This window comes from Natrix helvetica, assembly GCF_964273705.1.
Source record: "Natrix helvetica genome assembly, chromosome: 4".
In the NCBI taxonomy this organism is placed as follows: Eukaryota; Metazoa; Chordata; class Lepidosauria; order Squamata; family Natricidae; genus Natrix; species Natrix helvetica.
The window spans coordinates 22,854,130-22,873,503 of NC_138550.1; the positions used below are offsets into that span (position 1 = coordinate 22,854,130).

Consider the following 19,374-nt stretch of genomic DNA (forward strand, 5'->3'; position numbering starts at 1 on the left):
AGATAAGATTCCCTCGGCCCCTTGTCCTTTTCAATGGCTCTTTGTATCAATGAAAGGGTCAGTAACTAACCTGGAGAGGAGGCCTGGTAGATAATGGTGTTTTCATGTCTTTCTGGCACAACAGTGTGACACACAGCCAGCAGAGTGAGGAATTCTTTGATGTGCATCGCTGTGGGCTGAAATGCAAGGGCCATGTTAGTCCAATGAATATGACCTGTGACATTGTGGGGAAAAAGTTCAATTTTCCTGTTAAGAGACAGAGAGCAAATAAAAAGTGACTGGATGCTACTTCCCCTCTGCTATTTTTCAAAACCATAATTACATTATGCAGCTTATTGGATTTTCGCCAAGTAAAATCCAATAAGCTGTATAATATAATTATCTAAGGTAACAAGGTAAGGGCAGCTTTGCCAGGTGAGATCAGTCCTCCTCTTTGTTCCTTGCCTTCTCTTGCCTTCATTGTTCATATGGCAAGAATATCACCTATCCTCCTGACACAGGCCCTCAGCGAAAGCTCGGTCTGCTAACACAAAACAATCCACTTTTCCCAGCAAAGCCAGGCCTGGAGAGACATCCCATAATTTCCCTACATTACAGTGAGATCAATTATTTAATTTGCTTTTGTCTATGTTCACAATTTACAATAGATTCCATCCACCCAATTTTCTGAGAACAATGAGGGCAATTTTATCGCATCGGCTCTTCTACACAGCTGCTATTCACCCTTTGATGGACAATGAGCAGTGATGCCTTATTTATTTTACTGCTGAATATCAAGCCAAATGGTTTAAACCATGACCTCAGAGTTATCTCTAAATACCAGCCATGGAAAGAGGGATGGATGGAAGATTCACTCACATGGAAATAATCCCCTCCCCCCAAAAAAAGTGATGGGTCACATGGTTTCTCTCTAAGCTATCCACTAAGCATATTAGTGCAACACGCTAAGCCTGGCTTAAGGCAAATCACATTTATAGCACTTACACCCAGAGAGGGCATTAGATTATAGAGCAGCGATGGCGAACCATTTTTGGCTCGCGTGCCACAAGTGGGGGGAGCGCAGGGGGGTCGTGTGTGGGCATGCCACACCCATAATGCAACGCGCAACCCCCCCAGTGCGCATGCGTGCACAACGCGCGACCCCCCCATTTTTACATGTTTTTTTCGCCCTCCCCAGGCTCCAGAGGCTTTATAGGAGCCTGGGGAGGGCGAAAAGAGCCTCCCCCGCCTCCCCGGAGGCGCTCCGGAGGCTTCAGGGACCGTCCGGAGGCTTCCCTGAAGCCTTCGGAACGCTTAAAACCACCCTCCGAGCAAACCGGAAGTGACTTGACAAATGGCTCCACGCGTGCCATAGGTTCGCCATCACTGTTATAGAGCAAATCACAGCCAAATGTCATTTGCTGGGCACCATCTCTATCAGCCAGAATCCTGTCATATTTGCATCTGAGCTTTTCCCCACTCTCTTGGTTTTTAAATTTTCACTTCCCTGCATACTTAGGAAAGTGAAAACAAAGGAGCGTGGGAAAATAACATTGTTTCAGCCAGAGAAGCACTATTCATGGCTATTCGGATTCTTATTTCTAGGTCTGGAGACCAGAAGGAGAGACTAATAGCCTTACTTCAAGGTAGAAGACACAAATGCCATGGCCAAGGTAAATTGAGCTATTGTAAACTAAGAGTATAACTGTGATAAAAGTACTTTCGATTAACCACAAGTTAACTCATGATTTCCAGTTAGTACATATCGCACTAGGGGGAACCATGCCATAGTTTAGAGTGTGATGTGATATAGATCAGGGGTGTCAAACTCAAGGCTTGCGGGCCAGATCCAGATCCTGCAGGGCCACCCTGGAAGCAGTGAAGGACCAGCCCGCGATGCCTCTGCCAGAGAAAATAGGCCCCCCAATCTCTGTTTTCGGCTGGGACGGCCTCCTGCAACCTTCTGCCAGCAAAAATGGAGCGGCTCTCCCGAGCTCCGTTTTCACTGGCAGACGGTTGCAGGAGGCCATCCCAGCCGAAAACGGAGATTGGGAGCCCTTTTTTGCTGGAAGAGCATTTGGGCCACCACAGGCGCCCCTGACACAAGCGAGGTCAAGCTGGCCACACCCATTCTGGCCATGCACACTCCAGCTGTGCAAGGTCAAACACAACCCTGATGCGGCCTTCAATGAAATCGAGTTTGACACCCCTGATGTAGATCACAGAGGAAAGCTATTGAGGCCACAAATGAATAATTCACACCCGTGTTTTATGAACGAGTCAATGGCTGCAATATAGATCCTAGCAATAATTCATGGGAAAATTCTGAAGAAAGTCCTTACATGTTCAGCCTCGATGTTCTGCAGCAGTCTTGGATCATCAAATTCACAAGATTCACTAATAGGAGGTGGAAGCTGGCTAAGAATATAATAAAAAGGGTGATAAGATTCATGAACAGGTGCATTTTTATTAAATACATATGGTATTGTAAAGGATGAGTCCAATAATCAAATACAGATAGTCCTTGAATTACGACCAGAATTCAGCCCAAAATTTTTTTGTTAAGTAAAACATTTGTACAGTGAATTTTGCTCCATTTTACGACATTTCTGGTCCCAGTTGTTAAGTGAATCTGGCTTCCCACATTGACTTTGCTTGTCAGAAGGTTGCATGACCCCGGGATGCTGCAACGGTCATAAGTATGAACTAGTTGCAAGCATCTGAATTTTGATCACATGATCAGGGGGATGATGCAACAGTCATAATTCTGAAAAACGGTCATAAGTCCCTTTTTCAGTGCCGTTGTAACTTTGAAGAGTCACTAAATAAACTGTTATAAGTCGAGGACTGCCTGTACTAGATACATTTATCTGTCGGTTTTTTAAAAAAAAATCAGAAGAGTCATTACAATGATAATCAAACTTTCCTAACGATATGGTCTTTTGTTTTCAGAGTTATCTCCTCTTTCATTCCATGGCATGTTTCATTGCCTTTATTTATTTCTTCATCTACTTTGCTTTCCAGTTAGGTTGAACTCAAACCTCTATTTTTATTTTATTCATTTTAATAAGAAAATTTATACGGCCACCCAACACACTCTCTTAGCCAGCAGTTAAATTTCTGAGAATTGAAATTTAACACACCAGAAGTCCTTAAGACAGGGGAGAGTATCACAAAAGAATAGAAGTCCCCTTTCTTCTCCAAGGTCCCTCCTGCATGTACTGTATGTTTTCCTATTGTTCAACCTCCAAAAAACCCCAACAGTACATCACCCAAAAGTGCATAATCTTAAACCATCTTAAATGTAAATGTAAAAGTTCCCTACACACATATGTGCTAGTCTTTCCCAACTCTAGGGGGCGGTGCTCTTTTCCGTTTCAAAGCCGAAGAGCCAACGCTATCCGAAGACGTCTCCGTGGTCATGTAGCTGGCATGACTTAATGCCGAAGGCACGCAGAGCGCTGTCACCTTCCCATCGGTGGTCCCTATTTTTCTACTTGCATTTTTTACGTGCTTTCAAACTGCTAGGTTGGCAGAAGCTGGGACAAGTAACGGGAGCTCACTCCGTTACACAGCACTAGGGATTCGAACCGCCGAACTGCTGGCCTTTCTGATTGACAAGCTCAGCGTCTTAGCCACTAAGTCAACTGACCCATCTAACAGGCCTACAATTACAACAATTACACGTTACCGGTACCCAATATTAATTTACCTGAAATCTTCTGATGAACATTCCCTTGCCAGTTCCGGGAAGTGACTAAACAGGAAGAGAAAAAAAAGAGATGCAACTGATGGTATACCTATACCAATTAGAAGGAAGGTACTGCTGAATAAATGATATGTCACTCTCCAAAGATGCCTCTTCCATGCAGGTACAAGGGAATAAATTATAAGCATGCATAAATATTCTATAGAATCAAACCTTTGCTGCTGCCTAGAAATTGGACAAACGTTACAATTCTGTGCCTCTGGCTACAATTAATGCAACTTCCTTCTTGAAAATTGCTCAGAATTGCAGCTACAACATACAGTAGGTGGTTTTCGACTTACCATCACAATAAAATTTATCATTAATCAATGCAGTCAATAAGTAGCAGAATTACAGACTTGGAAGGGACCTTGGAGGTCTTCTAGTGTCTAGTCCAACTTCCTGCTCAGGCAGGAAGCCCTATACCATTTCAGATAAATGGTTGGTCCAATCTCTTCTTTAAAACTTCTAGCATTGGAGCATTCACAACTTCTGGAGGCAAGTTGTTCCACTGATTAATTATTCTAACTGTCAAGGTATGTCTCCTTAATTCTAGGTTGGTTCTCTCCTTGATTGGTTTCCATCCATTGTTTCTTGTCCTGCCGTCAGGTGCTTTGGAAAATAAGTTGACTCCCTCTTCTTTGTCCCTTAGATATTGGAACACTGCTATAATGTCACCCCAGTCTTTCTTTTCATTAAACTACATATACCCAATTCCAGCAAATGGTCTTTATATGTTTATATGTATCTTTATATGTTTCAGTCTCCAGTCCCCTAATCATCTCTGTTGTTCTTCTCTGCACTCTTTCTAGAGTCTCAACATCTTTTTTACATTGTGGCAATCAAAACTGAATGCAGTATTCCAAGTGTGGCCTTACCAAGTCATTATAAAGTGGCATTAACACTTCACGTTATCTTGATTCTATCCCTCTGTTGATGCAGCCTAGAACTGTGTTGGCTTTTTTGGCAGCTTTTGCACACTTACTGGCTCATATTTAAGTGGTTGTCCACTAGGACTCCAAAATCCCTCTCGCAGTTACTACTATTGAGCCAATAATATATTGAGCCTATACTATACCTGTGTACAAGTAAGGCATCATGAAATCGCACATGATTTTACAACTTTTTTTTTGCCATAGTTGTTATGTGAATCACAGTGGTCATTATGCAAGACATCATGTAACCACAACTTGAGATTCTCCCTGTTGGAATTCTTTGGCTGCGCTGGTTGTAAGCTGGCTGAGGATGCTGCAAATGGTGAACATGTGACCATGGGATGCTGCAACTATCATACATGAGTGATAGTACACAGGTGCCCAATTCGCAATCATGTGTCCCCGGTGAATGCTGTGATGGTCAAAAGTGAGTGGACCAGTTGTAGATCACTTTTTTCCCAACACCATTTGTAATTTTGAATGTTTCTTAAACAAATAATTCTAAGTTGAAAACTACCAGTGATACATTCAACAGAATTGCGGGGGAGTTAAGGTTCTGAAAATGCAAGGGTAACATCAACTCTCTACCTGGAGTTGCACAATATATTAGCAAAAACATGACCCTACGACCATAGAGAGTCACAATAGGCAAACAAACCTAATGGTACATTTCACTTTTGTCTGTCATGTGAACTCAAATTGATTAATTTAGGAAACAATGAAGGCAAGTGTTAACCTGTTGTATTAATTCCACCAAAGTAGTCTCTACTGCCTATTTTTGTACATCTAACAGAAGAAAAGCAATCCTACGCAATCATATTTTGTATGCATTATATTAGCAATAGCAAAAGCATTTAAACTTATATACCGCTTCATAGTGCTTTTACAGCCCTCTCTAAGCGGTTTGCAGAATCAGCATATTGCCCCCAACAATCTGGGTCCTCATTTTACCCAATTCAGAAGGATGGAAGGCTGAGTCAACCTTGATCCGGTGAGATTTGAACTGGCGAACTGCAGCTAGCAGTCAGCTGAAGTAGACTGCAGTACTGCACTCTAACCACTGGGCCCCTCGACTCAAACTGTATTTTATGTTTGCACTTCCACCTAACAATACACCCAGGTTAACAATTTTGGAACATCTGACGCCATTAGACATGTTAATTTCAGCATATGGTGAAATTGTATTGTTCTTTGCTGGAGGTGGGTAGATTTTGCTACATTAAAGTATGAAATTGTTGATTTTCTATCTCCAAAATTAACAATGTTGTAAGTAAAATGAAAACGACTAGAAAACTATAGAGTTACAATCCCACACATGCAATGTAAGACAATATGAATCTAATAAAAATGACTCCTTAAGTTTATAAAGCAAATAAAAATATGGTACGTACCCATATGTTACTCCAGCAATACTACATTTCTTAAAATTCATAATATTGCATGTTAAGGTGCCTGTTTTATCAGAGAATAGATACTTAACCTAGGAGACAAATGATATATACTATTATGAATGAAACAAAATAGAAAACCTTTGAGAAAACTGGAAATTAGAACAGTTCTAAAGTGTATCGTCAAAATCAATGTCTGAGATAAATGGACAAACAAACAATGAGATCTTGATTGATTTAACTATTATTTAACACGCTTTTCCCCAAACAGGGCTTTCAGATTTGCCAAGTATCCAAAGTGACCAGATTGGCTGATTTTGGGAAATGAAGTTTGAAGTTTATTTGATTTATAGACCGCCCCCTCTCCCCAAAGGGACTCGGGGCGGTGTACAGACATCTCATTAAAAACTGTATACAAAAACAAATACCCTTAAATTCCCATAAAATCGAAATGCCATCAACACATATCAATATATGCCATCAACACATATCAATATATGCGTTGGTGGGCTTCAAAATTTTTAGCAAGGGGTTCTCTGCCCAGTTGCTGGATGTGGCCATGGTGGGTGTGGCCTAGTCGGCTTCCTGCACCATGTTGGGGGAGGCGTTTTTGCCCTCCCCTGGCTCTGGAGGCTTTCAAGCCCCTGGGAGGGTGACAACAGCCTCCCAGGCTCTGGAGGCCCTTCCTGAACTTCCAGTAGGCCCATTTTTTGCCCACCCTGAACCTCTGTGTGTGCCCTACACTTATCTGCATCGAAAACGGACCATGTGTGCAGGGTGGAGAGGGAGGGGCCAGCCAGGAGTGACATTTGGGGGTTCTCCGAACTGCACAGAATCTTAGTTAGAGGTTCTCCCGAACCCCGCAAAACCCCAGCAGCCCACCCCTGAATATATTCCAAATACATTTTGGGAAAGGCTTAGTGACCAGCTCTTCAACTAAATATGCATCCAAGCAACCATTTGCAAAATGTACAGCAACTCATCTTAGCCAAGAGCTTAGTATACAACTGTACAGAAGTGATTCAGAAACTTGACTTGTAGGAGGCAGGATGATACACAGATTCCGAATTAAATATACAGTCTAATGAATAAGAACAAGACTTCCTTGTTAGATTGCTGAATGAAAGTCCGGAAAGACTCAGGTTTAAAATTAACCCCCAGCAGTCTTTTTCTCACAGAAATTCTGTGTAAATTACAGCCGAATCAATTATTCAGTCTGTTTTTGTCTTTCTATGTTCACAACATTGAATTTTGCTTCAAATTTATTGAAGGAGATAAAAATAAAATAATGTAAATGCATTACTTTTGTGAAATGAGTAACTGGTGTAAGAAATCATATAGTTTCCCTGAAAAATGCCACATGAAAAATTAAAAGGCATTGAGATAATGAAGTCTTGTTCAGACAGATATTAAAGGTAAAGGCTAAAGGTTCCCCTCGCACATATGTGCTAGTCGTTCCTGACTCTAGGGGGTGGTGCTCATTTCTGTTTCAAACCCAAAGAGCCAGTGCTGTCCGAAGATGTCACCATGGTCATGTGGCCAGCATGACTAAATGCTGAAAGTGCACGGAACGCAGTTACCTTCCCACCAAAGTTGGTCCCTATTTTTCTATTTGCATTTTTTACATGCTTTTGAACTGCTAGGTTGGCAGAAGCTGGGACAAGTAATGGGAGCTCACCCCATTACATGGCACTGGGGATTCAAATTACCAAACTGCTGACCTTTTGATCGACAAGCTCAGTCTTAGCTACTGAGCCACCACGTTCCTTACGCAGATATTAAGCTTCGTATAAAGAATCTAACATAGACTTAAGTCCAACTAACTGTTTTATAATCAGTAGTGTTATTAATTTACCAAGCTACATGAAAACAAACACAATTCTCATTAGATAAATGCCTACTGGAATATATGATGCAGAGGGGGACTAGGAATAGCTCAATCACATAACTAGCAAGGGCCAATAATATGGGTTGATGAAAAGTTTAGTTAAAAATTGAAAAGTCACAGATATTCCCCACTCTTATTACAAGCTCTGGCTGGATTAATCTTACAGATTGCCATTAAAAATCAGATGCCTGCAAATCCATCTCAAACTGATTCATGGATTAAATGTATGGAACAGCCCTTTTTTGTTATGGTGCCATCCCATATCCTTACCTGGCCAAGTTCCTCGTTAAGATTTGAAGTTCTGGCCATTGCAGGTGTATCAGTTTCAGTATAATACATATCTATGTCCTGAAAAAAAGCAGAAAACCATAATCCTTGTATGCTAGGTTTATACTGTTCTGTTTATAATGTGTACATTATAATTATTTTTTAAAAACTTAGTCACTCATAAAAGTTAAAAGAGCAAGCAAACAAGCAAAAAAGACAAAAGACAAAAATAATTGGTACAAGAACACAGTAAGTCAGGGGTGTCCAAACTTGGGAACTTTAAGACTTGTGGACTTCAACTCCCAGAATTCCCCAGCCAGCATGGGGAATTGGCTGGTTGGGGAATTCTGGGAGTTGAAGTCCACAAGTCTTAAAGTTCCCAAGTTTGGACACCCCTGCAGTAAGTGAACAAAGGGAATAACAAGACGGTATCAGCATATCTTTTGATTAGAAAGTAGAAAACATTGACATCTCTTTTAATCAAAATCCCTGAAACCAAGACATACTTCCTGACACCAAAGTGCAGCATAGATTGTGATGGGTCAAATGGCACGTTTGTTCCTTAACCAAGCAATCATAGTCATTCAAATGTTGCATATTTCACTCAAGATTGGAACCATTTTTGTGCAATTTCTGCATATTTTAAACAGTTTCAACCTGGCTCAGTAAATTATAATTAGCTGGAGAGACGGAAAGCTGCCTGCCCCAGGCCCTTAAATTCAAGAAATCTGTATTTATTTTGCATTTATGTTGGGCTTCGTTGTTAACCCCATAAACTATACTTATTTTTAATTATTAAAAATCCTACTTCGGCTCTCCTTCCAATTTAAGAATCACATTGGATAGGGTGATATAAGTGCCACATATTTACAAATTTTACTACTATTAGAAGACTAATAACGTAATATTTATTTGTCTGTCATTGTTGTGCTGTTAAATTAAGTTGCATTTAATTGTACATACCCAATTTATAAAAAGAGCCTGAGTAAACTTCACAACTTCCAGAGTCACCAGTAGACTGATGGGAATGAGGTTGTTGTACAAGATTATAAAGGTGAGTAGATTATATCCAAAATTAGTGGATCGGACTTCTATGGGCCAAAACAGATGAAGAACAAGTTAGAGAAAGAGAAGATACATTTGCTATGCACATATGATTGTGTAATGCCCAAAGTAGTGGAATACATAGATTCGGAAACTGTGCTATCAATTCATGTAACAAAAAGGAACATTAAGAAACAAGATTTCTGAATTTACAAAGATTTCACTATTGATCTTGCATTGTATGAATTAACAATTTCATGTGAAGCTTTTTAATACATTTCTACTAAGATCCAAAAACAATAAAAAACTTGTATCTAATATTTGTATATTGCAGGCAGGGCTGAACAGCCTGCCAATTACTTAAAATACCAGATAAATCATGGTGACAAGTAGAACAAGAGAGAATGTGGAGTGTATATCTCATTTCTGATTCATTTCATCCTGAGATTCAATTGTGTTCATGTTGACACAATATAAGGGAGTGGACTTCTAAAATACTTCTAAAATATAAAATAATAGGGGAAGAATGGTGTGTTTTGAAATGCTAATCCATTCTTTTAAGGTGGCCAATTATACACCCAAAGGGATGTAATATCTTTGAGTAATTTTATATATAATTTGGTGCTTCGGGTGTTTTTAAGTAGAAAAGTGAAATAAAATATTATCAATGCATACTGTATTTGGAAAGAATTACTGTAATCTGAATAGTAAGAAAGGGTCTACTCAATCAGCTGCCCAGGTATAATCCACTGATGGGGAATTATAAAGCTTGTGTTGTTTTCTCATTTTGAACCAAATACAGACCAAATGGTTCTTCACTTAAAGGATGTCTTGAAACAAGTTCTACTCTTTGTTTAAAAAAAAAGGTACCTCCCATTTTTACAACCATTTTTCACTCAAAAGATAAACCGATATCACTCCAGTGAAGATTATTCAGTGAACATATTTGAGAAGATCCTTCACCACTACCAATGGCCCTCAAATGATGCCAGTTTCTACAGATATTTCAGCATTCAGCACAGATGCCTGCAGCTTCGAAAGCTTCAGAAAACATTTGTCTGAAATGGTATCGGGTCAAAAGTGTATTGAGCAAGGAGATGGACTAGAAGATCTCCAAGGTCCCTTCCAAGTCTGTTATTCTTCTTCAGGAGTGTCAAACTGGCGGGTCTCTTGGGCCAGATGCATCACGCACAGGCCACGCTCACCTCAGCTCCGTGAAAGGGAAAAACATCACGAAATGTCACGTGATGGCAACGTGACATGACGGGTTTGACACCCGTGTTCTACTTCATGTGAAAAGTTGCAAACTTACATGCAGGTCACTGCTCTGCTTTATGAAGTTTTTCTCCTGCAGAGGAGAAAAATACATCTGGTTCTCTGCAGAGGATGGTACAACTGAGGAATTTCAAGGGTTGTTTGGTCTTTTCCAACTCACAAAATGCCTTTTATGAGTGGTTTAATTTTACTATCCAAACTAGGTGGGAAAATGTAGGCCATGGAACAGGGAGAGCAGCTGGGGAGAAGAGTTTATCTAATTTGGAATAAAAAAGAGGTTTATGGAAGGATGTGGGGACTGTAGCAGCGGAGTGAGAACTGTGCAGCATGGTTCTAGCTCTATGTGCTTAACCACAGGACCGTGATGGCTAACCTATGGTTTTTGGGTCTCTGCCGCACATAGACGGGGGCCGGGATGCATGTGGGAGATACGTGCGCATGCATTCATACATAAGGGGCATGGGGAGTATGGGGTTTGCAAGCGCATGTATGGGGATGCAGTGCATGCGAGGATTTGTGCATGCATATGCTGGGGGCACGCTGGGGGGGTATGCACACTGCATTGCATTATGGGTGTGTGCATGCGCTTTCGGCACGCGGCAACAAAAAGGTTAGCCATCACTGACACAGGAGGTTTGTAATTGGTATACCACTAATAGGCAGAGATTTATCTCCCAATCCATAAACCATATACTAGGAGAGGTGGGAGAGTTAAGATAAATGAAATAACTTTTTCACACAACACAGTTACATTGCGGTATTCACAATGGGATGTTTAAACCAATATATTGAGGCTCAGACTACTATTAGCCATGATGGCCCTAAATTCCCTCCACAATCAGCAATAATAAATGTCAGGTACTGAGAAGCAGGGGTGGCAGGGTGAATTTCAGTTAAAGGACATTCTGTCAAACTGGCGGCCTGTGGGCTGGAAGTGTCACATGCAGGCCACGCCCATCCCATCTCCGCAAAGGCAAAAAAAGTCACAATACATCATGATACGTCATGTGACGTGATCGAGTTTAACACCTGTGTTCTATGGGTTCTTCCATGAAGCATAACATTAGACTATCTGGAAATTGGTTTGATCCGCTGCAAGTGGGAACTTCAGATGTTACTAGATCTATCACTTTGATCATGCCTGTATAGTCAAAAAGCAAATACAGTTTGATTTCCTTTGGCTCTCTTTTCGTGAACTTGCTTCATTGCCTCCTTTAAATATATCTGTTCTGACCTAGGCTTCCCCAAAAAGCACGAGGCAGAGTCCTGGTCCCGACAAACCCCTTTTATTAAACGAATGTGAATTCTTCTCATTCACATTCAGCAAAGCCTAGCAAACAGTCTTTCAAAGGAGTAATTGTGACTACAGACTTTATCTATCTTGGAAAGCTGCCATGTAAATATTTTCCAAATGAGGTGCTGTGCAAGGAAAGACTGGGCACAGAGTCTCTGAGATTCAGGGACAGATTTTCACACTCCTGAAACGAATCTAATGAACGAACAAATGAAATGTTTCCTGCAAAAGCCCACTCCTCTTTCGCTCCTCTTTTATTTCCTACGGGAGGTCCTAATCACCTTCTACCTGTGACTTTACTCCCAAGTCGACCATGATTTCTGAATTGCTCTTTTCTTCTGGCAGCTCTGCGCATGCACACACTGGGATCAGGCTCTAGCTGTTTCTCTGCCTCACTGCTGTCTAGCTTGGTAGGCACCTAATCACTGCCAGATGGCCTCGTCCCCGTCTCTGCCTCCGATGCAGAGCCCTCGTCAGAGCCTTCCCCAGCCTCCAGGACTGGCCCATTCTCCTCCCCAACCTCCTCACTGTCCATCTTTGCTGCCAGCTGTGCTGGCCGGCCACAACAATATCTACCTTCTATAGTTAAGAAATAGATTGTCCTTATCTCCCCTCTCCTTTTCTTTTGCTTTGGTCTAATTTTGGCAGGATGTATTCTTGCCCAGGAGAGAGAAAAAAAGAGCAGCTAGGTTCTGTTATGATGTTATGTTACAAACATTACACCTATTGAAGCTAGTCCGGCTAGCAGCAGCTCTATAGCAGATGAGGCCTACTGTCATCTGTGATTGTATCCAGACAAAGAGTGACTGACCTGAAACAGCAGACGACATAGTAGAGCATACAATGAACAGTGCCTATCACAACCAATAAGACATTTTGTCTCGTTACAGAAAAGGTATTCATTTATTGCTATTGTCTGCATCACAAAAGCTTACCATACGCTATTCAGTCTCCCCATGAAATATAATCGGGAAGAGCTGCAAATCATTTTGTGTGGGCTTTTGTGTCCACATAGTGGCATTTAAGACCCTGCATAACTCCTTTGTGTTAAATCTGAGGGAAGCTGGCCAAGGACCAGGAGAGAAATCCAAGGAATCACTGAAGGAAAGAAGACACACTGACCCCTTTGTCAATATAGCAAGAGGTAGACCAGGGTGGAGATACTGTGAAAGTCCACAGACAACTATGAATACCTTATTTAAAGTGTGGCGGGGTACAACTTCATTACAGTCTGCCTTCCTGTTTTGAAGTTTTTTGATGACAAGTTCATATCCACTGAGCGACAGCTTGGGGTAGTGATTAAGGTGACAGGCTAGAAACTGGGACACTATGCTTTCTAGTCTTACCTTAACACAAAGGCAACTGGGCATTTTGGTCCAGTTGGTCTCTCTCAGCCCTAAGAAGGATGCGATAGTAAACTACTTCTGAAATCTTTCCAAGAAAACTACAGGGACTTGTCCAGGCAGTTGCCAGGAGTCAGCATTGACTTAAGGTAAAGGTAAAGGTTCCTCTCGCACATATGTGCTAGTCATTCCCGACTCTAGGGGGTGGTGTTCATCTCCGTTTCAAAGCCAAAGAACCAGCGCTGTCCAAAGGCTTCTCCGTGGTCATGTGGCTGGCATGACAAAACGCCAAAGGCCCACGGAACACTGTTACCGTCCCACCAAAGGTGGTTCCTATTTTTCTACTTGCATTTTTACATGCTTTTGAATTGCTAGGTTGGCAGAAGTTGGGGCAAGAAACGGGAGCTCAGTCCATTATGCGGCACTAGGGATTCGAACCGCCAAACTGCTGACCTTTCTGATCAACAAGCTCAGAGTCTTAGCTGCTGAGCCACCGCATCCCTAGCATTGACTTACACCAGGGGTGTCCAAACTTTTTGCAAGGAGGGCCAGATTTGGTAAGGTGAAAATGTGTGGGGCCGATCATTCAGCCTGACATTCTTTGAACCCTTAACATTAAATGCAAATTGACTACCGTATTTTTCGGAGTATAAGACGCACCAAGAATTTGAAGACGCAAATTAAAAAAAAGTTTTTGCACTCTCCCAAAAATGGCTCATTTTTCACGAAAATGGGCCTTTTTTTTTAAAGAGCATGAATAGCCTTTAAGAGGCTTCTAGAGTGCTCCTGGGGGCTGGGGGGGGGGGCAAAGTTGAGCAAAAAATGGCCTGTTTTTTGCTTATTTATGCCCTCCACAGCCCCCAGGAGCACTCTGAAAACCTCCTAAAGGCTATGCGCAGCCGTTTTGGTGAAGGGGGCAGAGTTTTGGGAGGCAAAAAATGCTGTATTCAGTATATAAGATGCACCCAGATTTTTAGCCTCTTTTTTGAGGGGAAAAAGATGCATCTTTATACTTCGAAAAATATGGTATTTTATGAAAGACTAAACAAATAACTCCAGTGGGGAGAAGAGGCTGCGGGCCGCTTGAAATTTGAAAAAGGGCCACATTTGGCCCCCGGGCCGCACTTTGGACATGCCTGACTTACACACATATAAATTGCCTGATTGGGACAGTCTATAAATACTGTACCACAGACACATATAGACACCTTCAGAAAAGCCACACCCTTCTGACAGCCATTTTGAGAATAGGACAGTTGCCCTCTGCCCCGCCACGGTAGACTTTTTCTTAAAGCATTGAAAAATACCAATTGGGACCTCTGCTTTATTTTGTTAGTGAAATTCCTTCTTCTTCTTCTTTCCAACTAATTGAAAACTTGAAAACTGCCTCTACGTTGGCTGAAGCTATATTTGCTCTGAAACACTCATTCTTTTCTATTTTTTTATTAAATCAAACAATGGCTATCATGTTTCAGGCCTCTTCTATGCAATATCCCTACTACATTTAATCTGAGAAGATAAACCAGTACTATGCCAAAAGGAAGTCAAACTTAGCTCTGCTCTGACTGCACATGTAACTTTACACTCTGATCAAATTAGACAACCCACACAATGAGTGCAGGTGTTTTTCGTTGGCACAAATCCATAGCTAGTTCTTTCAGACTAAAAACACAGACCAGTAAGAGGGATGCAATACACCAAATTGTAAGTGAATGGGGTTTTGGAGATCCAGATCGTATTTACCATTTACATGGAGGGGAAAGTAAGGCAGCTGGTTTGCACTAAACTTCAGATGCTTTTTGGTGGGTGGATCGATTTGAAGAATCTTAAATTGGAAATGATGTTTTTTGTTTCAAGATAAGAGCATATTTATGGACATCCAGTCTTTGCTCACCATTGGAATCAAAGTACCAAATGACTTCTCCATGTGTTCTGTTCCATAGTAAGGCACCCACAGAACTCACTAAAGCCATGACGAGAAGGATGCAAAACAAAATGAGAATCTGCATATTGGTAACTTTTTCTACATTTGATCTCTTCAGTGGAGCTTTGGTTGAATTCTGGAAAGGAACAGCCACATAATTGCAATGATTAATTGTGCTCACACACACAAAAAGAGTAATAAAAATAAGATGAAATTACAGCCAGACATTGTAAAAGACTCACATCCATTACTAAAAACAGAAGCTGCGTTTCTCTTCATCCTTTCCTTCCATGACAGCTATCAATTTAAAACACAGAATGCCGCCTGCTTTGTACTAGTAGCCAGTCTTCTCCAATCCAGTGGCTTCCAGGTGTGTTGTATCAGATAGTTCAACACATCTGGATAGCATCAAACTGGGGAAAGTTGAAATAGACATTCTAAAGGAGAGAAGACTAGCTGTGTTCACACAACACATTTAACCAGATCGGTTGCAAACCTTCTGGTTCAGGGGTGGGTTCTAGCTGGCGTTACTGCTGGTTCGTTTGTGGTCACGCTTTGCGCGCGTGCATGCACAGTTCAATGGAAATTGTCCTGCACAGGCACAGATTACCCAAAAATGATGGTGGCAGCAGCGGTGGCAGCTGGGGAAGTGGTTCAGGGGCGTGGACAGCCTGGGTCACTGCCAGTTCTGCGACCCAGGCCAGCATACCACTACCGGTTCAGCTGAACCGGTAGGAACCCACCTCTGTTCTGGTTGCATTTCCACAACTGCTAATCTTTGTTTTTTTTTATTGCTCAGCTTGTACTGCAAAGTCAACCTACTATTTGTGGTTCACTATATATTGTGGAAATGTGGACAGCAGATTAATTCGTTAACCAGTCAAGTATCTTCTGGAATGCAGTTCGCGAGATGAGAGTGATTATGCATCCCTGCAGTCTGTAAGTAGTAGCAGTAAGTAGTAGCAGAATGAGCATCATCTCCTTTAATTAAAGGAGATATTAAAGACCTTGCTGTAATTGGAAACACAGTCCCTAATTATTTTAACATTTTAACTATAGCTTGCCATTTACTAGCCAATCTATTAAGATTACATATCTATTGCTCTGTGGGCACATACATATATACTCTGCAAACATAGTTGTATTTTCTCCAAAAAGTTAAACACCACAATCTTCTAATTTCTATAAACTTCTGCACTATTATAATCACAGCTATTAGAGCTCAGTCTAAAACAAGGGTGTAAAACTCGGGATGACACATCGTCACGTGATGTATCACAACTCTTTTCCCCTTCGCTAAACTGGGGTGTGGGCGTGGCCAGCACATGACACATCCTGCCCACAGGCCGCGAGTTTGACACCCCTCATCTAAAACAAACAAATATGCAAAATGTACAATAAATCTGCCAACTGAAAGTTATTGTACCTAATGTTACCATTTTTCAATGCACAATTTCAAGTGTTGTTTTTAACTTTTAATATCCTGCATGACTGAGAACTTCATTCTCTCTCTAAGCCAGATCTGATCAGTTTGAGTTGGTTTTAACACTGATATTAACTGCTTCCATGACATTTTTATTCTTTATGGTATGTTTCATTTTTTTTATTCTCATTAGCCTTAGATGCCACATAGGCAAAAGAAAAGTAGGATCTAAGTGTTAAAATACCCAAATAATTAAACAATAAAGATATATTTGAAATCATCGCTGGACTTCCCAACAGAAACATGTTAAGACTTACAAACAGATCAACAAATACTTACCTGCATAAGTTTCGTGTCATGTCCTGTGTAGACAACTATTCCTAAAACCCACTGAGTGTTCCTTATTTGTGCACCTCTTAGTAAGATCTGATCAGGTCCAATTGGAACTGGACTGATGAGATAGAAGAGAAAACGGAAGATAGACGTTTATAGTATAATAAAAAACAAAATATAGGTTTTTTAAATATACTCATTAGAGCAGCAGAAGTAGTAGCTATTTATTTTATTTATTATACAAATTTATATAATCACCCAAGTGGCTATACAAATAAAGTCTATTTGGGGGAAGCCAGGTAGCTTACAAAATTTAAAAATTCACCATATAATAACAATCCATTTAAAACTCCACCCCCAATGGCAGCAACAACACAATCAAATCAGCAATTGCTGTCATTACTGCTAAAGTACTATCATTTTAAAAATTTCTTTATGACCTATTAAAAAAATCTCTCATGGTGGCATGCAGTTAAAATACGAATAAAATCAATAAAAAAATCTAATACGCAATAAGTTAAATCAAAGTCAAAAATTAAAAGCAGTATACTATAAATGCATTAGGAATAAAATGCCATGAATGCAGCAGAAAACAGCTAAAGTACAAGACAAAGGCCTAAGAGGATCTATCATATTTTCATCATCATCATCATCTCCTTTTAACGACCCCATAATCTTTTGCAGGGTGGAGTCTGGGCAACTGAATGCAGCTACCACAGTTTTTACTGGCCGGATGCCCTTCCTGTCACCAATGCAGAGTTTGTTCAGCAGATATATTCTCATTGTGCCCAGAGAGAGAGAAATCTGCCTCTACCTAGGATTGAAACTCACAGCCTCCTGACTATGAGGCGAGAGCTCCACCTCCACTCCACCACACCACTCCAGGATCTATCCTATATTTCGTGCTACTTGAAGTTTCTAGACAGTCTTAAAGTGTTATTCTCAATATTTCTTATTGACTCAATCAATTCATTTGGCATCATTCTGTTAAACACTAGGGATACGTGCACTTAGGAATCAAAGACCTAATTATATCTCTGGTTTTACCTTATGTTTTTCTAACTGAAAATAACTTTCATTTAACAAAGAATTCGATTAACCATCTTCCGTTTCATGCTGTTTGCCACACCAGATTTCAGACATAGAATATAGCTACTTTTGAGAAAGTTCTAGTCATGCAAAAGTTTTTTTTTTGGGTGGGTGGGGGGGATACCAGATGCTTTCATAGCAACCGAATACCTTTGATTTTCAAGGCGGAAATTTCCAGTGAAATCATAGAGGTGCCGATTGGGTCCTTCACACTCTATCTTCCCAGACATTTTCATCAAGTCTTCTTTTGATTGGAGGTTAGCAGTCTGAATCAATCCCTGCAGAGAACCAAGCCATAGATATAGTTGACAAAATATGCATCCTCTTTTACAAATTAGGAACATACCTTCCTAGTGCAGAGGTGCCAAATTCAAGGCCTGTGGGCCAGATCCGAGCCACGGGGTGCTTAGATCTGGCCCATGGGGCCACCCTGGAAACAGCAACGGATTGGCCCACTGTGCGTCTGCCAGGGAAAGTAAAGCTCGGAGGGCCGCGTGACAGCCTCCTGCAATTGTCTACCAGCAAAAACGGAGCTCAGGAGAGCCGCTCTGTCTTCCCTTACAGAGCACTTACAGGCACTGCCAACATGAGTGACATTGAGCTGGCCACGCCCATCCTGGCCACACCCACCCGCCCCCTGAGGTCAGACACACCCTGATGTGGCCCTCAATGAAATCGAGTTTGACCACCTCGTCCTAGTGCAGGGGTGTCCAAACTTGGGAACTTTAAGACTTGTGGACTTCAACTCCCAGAATTCCCCAGCCAGCATGGCTGGCTGGGGAATTCTGGGAGTTGAAGTCCACAAGTCTTAAAGTTCCCAAGTTTGGACACCCCTGTCCTAGTGGAACCTATAGCCTACAACTTCCAGCTTCTCTCAGCATGGGCCACCTCGGATGATAAGAGGAAGCTTTCCAATTCCCACAGAACTTCAGAATCCTCACCAGTGCAGAGACCTCACACTCTGGCTGCTGTGACGTCATTACATCCTGATTTTATTCTGGCTATAATGAAATGATACTTTTGCCCATGCCGGACCTCCCTACCGTTTACTTTCGAAAGAAACAGATGAAAGTTCCTTCCGTAAAGTATAAGAATGCATTTGCTTTTCAGTGAGAGCTAGCAGATAAATTCTCTGAAAGCTCCTAAAAATGCCTCTACATACACTGCCCCAAGCCACAAACGAAAATAGGGAGAATATGTAGACTAATTTTGATTTCCTTCAATGTCAATAAAAATTGTCTGTCTGTCTGTCTGTCTGTCTGTCTGTCTATCATCTATCTATCTATCTATCTATCTATCTATCTATCTATCTATCTATCTATCTATCTATCTATCTATCTGGCTCTGTTTGAGTGAGTGTGTGTGTGTGTTCCAGCATAACTCTGGAACACCTCGAGCAATTTTAACCAAACTTGATACATATGACTTACTCTCTGGAAACAAA

General features: G+C 41.2%; 1 protein-coding gene across 1 annotated transcript in view; it reads right to left on the reverse strand.

Annotated features, from left to right (window-relative positions):
* ATP8A2 (ATPase phospholipid transporting 8A2) overlaps positions 1–19,374 on the reverse strand; it is a 517,851-nt gene that overhangs the window by 446,416 nt on the left and 52,061 nt on the right. Inside the window, exons 8-16 of the mRNA XM_081952690.1 lie at positions 18,081–18,208; positions 16,848–16,959; positions 15,056–15,221; positions 9,169–9,296; positions 8,209–8,286; positions 6,054–6,142; positions 3,692–3,736; positions 2,322–2,397; positions 71–176 (exon numbers count right to left, since the gene is read on the reverse strand). Coding sequence (XP_081808816.1) covers positions 71–176; positions 2,322–2,397; positions 3,692–3,736; positions 6,054–6,142; positions 8,209–8,286; positions 9,169–9,296; positions 15,056–15,221; positions 16,848–16,959; positions 18,081–18,208 — 928 coding nt within the window. The remainder of the gene's footprint in view (positions 1–70; positions 177–2,321; positions 2,398–3,691; positions 3,737–6,053; positions 6,143–8,208; positions 8,287–9,168; positions 9,297–15,055; positions 15,222–16,847; positions 16,960–18,080; positions 18,209–19,374) is intronic.